At 52.8% G+C, this 4,116-nt stretch overlaps 1 protein-coding gene across 1 annotated transcript; it reads left to right on the top strand.

Annotated features, from left to right (window-relative positions):
* Window positions 1-396: 396 nt before the first annotated feature.
* Window positions 397-3,682, top strand: HMX3 (H6 family homeobox 3). The gene is made up of 2 exons (XM_020964171.2): window positions 397-829; window positions 1,676-3,682. The coding sequence occupies exons 1-2, from the start codon at window positions 397-399 to the stop codon at window positions 2,317-2,319; spliced, it is 1,077 nt and encodes a 358-aa protein (XP_020819830.1). The 3' UTR covers window positions 2,320-3,682.
* Window positions 3,683-4,116: the final 434 nt, after the last annotated feature.

The raw sequence follows: 4,116 nt of genomic DNA, 5'->3' as shown, positions 1-4,116 counted from the left end.
GATTGACGCAGCCCCAAGCCGGGGACTCGTCCAGCCGCCTCCTCCCCGTGAGCAGCAGCCGCCGCCAAGCCTCCTCAGTCCCTGTATCCCGTCTGCTGTCCCGCGGCCAGAACTGTACCCCACCCCCTCCCGCCCAGCGTTCCCCCCACCACCACCTTCCCCCCACTCTCCTGCTCTCCCATCCCTTCCTCCTCCCCCCCACCCCATGCAAGCCCGTCCCAGTAGTTCTCTAGCTGGGTGCCCACATCCCCACCCCGCCCTTCAGACGCTGGATTTGCGCCCGGTGCTGCTCCTACTTTGCGTCGCCTCGTAGTTGAGTTGTGTTTATGGTCTGAGTTGCCGCTCGTCCGCCCGCCCGCCTGCCCGGTATAGCGGGGACCAGGAGGAAAGCGGAGGATGCCGGAGCCGGGACAAGAGCCCTGCAGCAACACTACCACCCAACCTCCCCAGCCGCCGCCGCCGCCACCCCCACCGCCTCCTCCGCCGCCGCCGCCTCCTCCACCGCCACCACCCAAGGACTCCCCCTTCTCCATCAAGAACCTGCTCAATGGAGACCACCACCGGGCTCCCCCAAAGCAGCAGCAGCCCCCAAGGACGCTCTTCGCCCCGGCCTCGGCTGCTGCGGCTGCTGCGGCCGCGGCTGCTGCCAAAGGGGCCTTGGAAGGCGCCGCCGGCTTTGCGCTCTCGCAGGTGGGCGATTTGGCTTTCCCCCGCTTTGAGATCCCGGCGCAGAGGTTTGCGCTACCGGCGCACTATCTGGAGCGGTCTCCAGCCTGGTGGTACCCCTACACCCTGACCCCCGCGGGGGGACATCTACCCAGGCCAGAAGGTACCTATGATTGGTTTCCTTTTCCCTTTTCCAAAACTCTTCATCCCCGCCTTACCTTTTTTCCTTTCTCTTCTTTACTCTTCCACAGTTTCTTTTCTCTCTGCCTACTTTTGCCCCTACTGCAACTTGGCCCACTCCATCGCACACTCTTTCAATCCCTTTTTGGCCCTGTTTTTGGATGTCTTCTTCCCTATTCCGCTTCTCCTTGCTCCCCGCTCACTTGGTTCAAGCTCTGTCGGTCGGCTCGTGTTGCTACGTTTCTTGATACCAATCCCACTTGGGAAGAAAAGAAATAGAATGAGCTCACTGAGTGAAAGCTCTGTCCTGTAAAAACTGGTCCTGGTGTAAGGGTTGGGGGGGGGAATGGGCTGTATTAGAGGGTCGAGGGGGACGAGAGAGGATGGGAATCCGAACTGGAAAGAGAAAGCGGTTATTTACAAGTTCTGTCCAACATTCAGGGGAAATCTTTCCCTTGGCCCCTAGCGACAGGGGAAAGGACGAGAAAGAGAGAGCCTAAGGCTATGGCGGCTTTGTCACCATCCGATTCCTCTCTTCTTGGGACTTCGTGAGGGCCCCGGGACACCGAGATCTAGCGTCCTCCTCTTACCTGGGGAGGGAGAAAGACTCTAGGGAACAGGGAAAGCAAGCCTGCTATGAGGAACGTCGTTGGTCCTAGAGTCTACAAAGCAGTGGTTCAGTGAGCTTAGGGGGCACAGGAGGGCAGCGGGACCGGCGGCTTGTCTTGTGCGGCCTAACTAAAGGGGCGACATCTCTCTGTGTGTGCGTGTGTGTGTGCGTATGTGTTCGTATGTGCGCACGTTTGGGTGTCTTTTCTCTCCCTTACAGTGGCCGAGAAATCCCTTCTGCGAGACTCGTCCCCTGCTTCGGGCACAGACAGAGACTCCCCCGAGCCGCTACTTAAGCCGGACCCGGACAAGGAGCTGGACTCCAAGAGCCCGGACGAGATCATCCTAGAGGAGAGTGATTCGGAGGAAGGCAAGAAGGACGACGCGTCATCTGGGGCCGGCGCTGGGGCAGCCGGGCAGGGCGGCGAGGACTGGAAGAAACGAGCTGACAGCCCGGAGAAAAAGCCTTGCCGGAAGAAGAAGACGCGCACGGTCTTCTCCCGGAGCCAGGTCTTCCAGCTGGAGTCCACGTTCGACATGAAGCGCTACCTGAGTAGCTCCGAGCGTGCTGGCCTGGCCGCCTCCTTGCACCTCACAGAGACCCAGGTGAAGATCTGGTTTCAGAACCGCCGGAATAAGTGGAAGCGGCAGCTGGCTGCCGAGCTGGAAGCGGCCAACTTGAGCCACGCAGCCGCGCAGCGCATCGTGCGGGTGCCCATCCTCTACCACGAGAACTCAGCTGCCGAGGGCTCCGGCGCGGCCGGGGCCCCAGTGCCAGTCAGCCAGCCGCTCCTCACCTTCCCCCACCCGGTGTACTACTCTCACCCAGTCGTCACATCGGTGCCATTGCTGCGGCCGGTCTGAAGGTGGGGCAGGGGAGGGGGGCGCTGGGGACCCTCCCCTACCTCCCACCCCGGGACTGGACGCGTGCGTGCTTGTTGCAGGGGTGTGTGTCGACTGGTGGGAAGTGAAGTGGGACTGATCCTCCCGGCTCCACAGCTCGGAGGGATCAGGATCGGCTTCAAGAACCGGAGAGCAGGGGTCAGTGTCCCCTTCCCCCCCTTCCCCTCTCCCCCAAAGGTAACATTTTTGTATGTATTCTCAATGCATTTCCGTGCATTTCACCCTCACTAGATTGGAGGCTGTCTTGACTCTTGTCGGCTTTTCTTTTGGTTATAAGAAAGGTAGAAAAGCAAACCCTGACTCAATTTTTTTTCCGTCCAAGTTTCTAACATGCCACCTCCAGCTCCCTGCCCTAAATGTGCTCAACTCTAGCTTTTGGTTTTATTTTTAAATAGAGGAAATAAGAAAGCAAGAGTTTGGGGGAAGAGAGAGAAGAATCCCTCTAGTTCTCTCTGCTTTTCGATCATTATTTGCCCAAATATCCTGAGGAAAGAAATTAGCATTGCAATGCTTTTAGTTGCTGGGTGTTGTTTCTTCCCCAACCATTCACTTTTCATCCTCTTTTAGTTACCTGTTACCCCATTTAAAAGAAACCAATGACAAGCTGTTTCTCTCCACCCCACCTCTCTAGCAATTTACATGTTTTGGGATTGGAAAATTCGCTAACGAAGTGTAAAAGGAGAAAAGAAAACCAAAAGAAAAGCCCCAAATCGAAAATGAAAACAATTCCATATTCTAACCTGGTTTGAGTGATATTATTTATTGGTAACCTATTATTTAGGGAGTAACCTTCCTTTGTAAATTATTCTTACTATTATTATTTCTACAACCATTTTTTTTCTTCGTAATTTAATTGTTGTGCTTTGACCTGTGCAATATTGTACGAAATTTTCTGAGAGCACTTCGGCTTCCTCCAGGGAAGGAAAGGAACATTTTCATTGTAAAATTGTGATCATTCCAGTAGCAAAATAAATAAAGTAGTGGGGGAAGAAAGGGAAGGAAGGAAGGAAGGAGGCTAGGGAAATTGAGCACTAGCTCTGCTCAGAGGCAGCTGGTTATTGGAGCGCTTTAAGTGAAGGACAATCAATTTAGGAAAATTTTAACTTATTTGATAAATGTACAGTTTTCTTGTAAAATTCACCCTAAACCTCACAGCCCCGAGGTTCTGCCATTACAATCCAACCTAGGTTTCCTTGTGTCTACTAAGTCTGTTGTCCGACAATAGGTTCCAGTCATCTCCCTCTCCTACCCCCAAGGATTTCCTTTTGCATTTGTTGGAGTTCAGTCTCTTTTTAAGAAAAAGGAAAAAAAGTAAAATATTGTTAAGCTGAATGTCGTCGTGAGATTGAAATAAAAAACAAAAGAGCAAAGGCACTTATGTTCCAAGGTTGTGTAACTTTTGGAAATTATCTCCAACAGGTGTTTCTGAAACACCTACTTTCTCTCCTCTTTTCTCCTCTACCCTTTCTATCCATCATGAGAAGTGGGGGCACACATCTATAATCCAGTCTTTAAGGCAGACGAAGGTGACTTTGTTTGGAGAAGGAAGATTCCCCAAAATGATCTTCTCAAGAGCGAGCTGGAACAAGGGGAATAAAGAGAGTTTTTTTATATGGTTTGCAAAATTCCACTAGACAAGATAGCCGAGTGACTGTCCGGTTTGGATCGCTGGGTGCCTGTTCCAAAGCCTCTTATTGCCATATGTGTCTGTGTATGAAAGATTGTAGCCCAATTATTTTAGCTATGAGGTAGAAATCC

The sequence above is a fragment of the Phascolarctos cinereus genome, unplaced genomic scaffold, assembly GCF_003287225.1.
Source record: "Phascolarctos cinereus isolate Bilbo 61053 unplaced genomic scaffold, phaCin_HiC Scaffold_3;HRSCAF=262, whole genome shotgun sequence".
NCBI classification, from domain to species: domain Eukaryota; kingdom Metazoa; phylum Chordata; class Mammalia; order Diprotodontia; family Phascolarctidae; genus Phascolarctos; species Phascolarctos cinereus.
The sequence above is the reverse complement of the archived record's forward strand: the minus strand, read 5'-3'. Positions and strand labels throughout refer to the sequence as shown.

Excerpts from the sequence above, each read along its gene's own strand:
- HMX3 (XM_020964171.2), top strand. The coding sequence starts at position 397 with ATGCCGGAGCCGGGACAAGAGCCCTGCAGCAACACTACCACCCAACCT. Across the intron at positions 830-1,675 it reads ACATCTACCCAGGCCAGAAG|TGGCCGAGAAATCCCTTCTG; the intron begins GTACCTATGATT and ends TCTCCCTTACAG.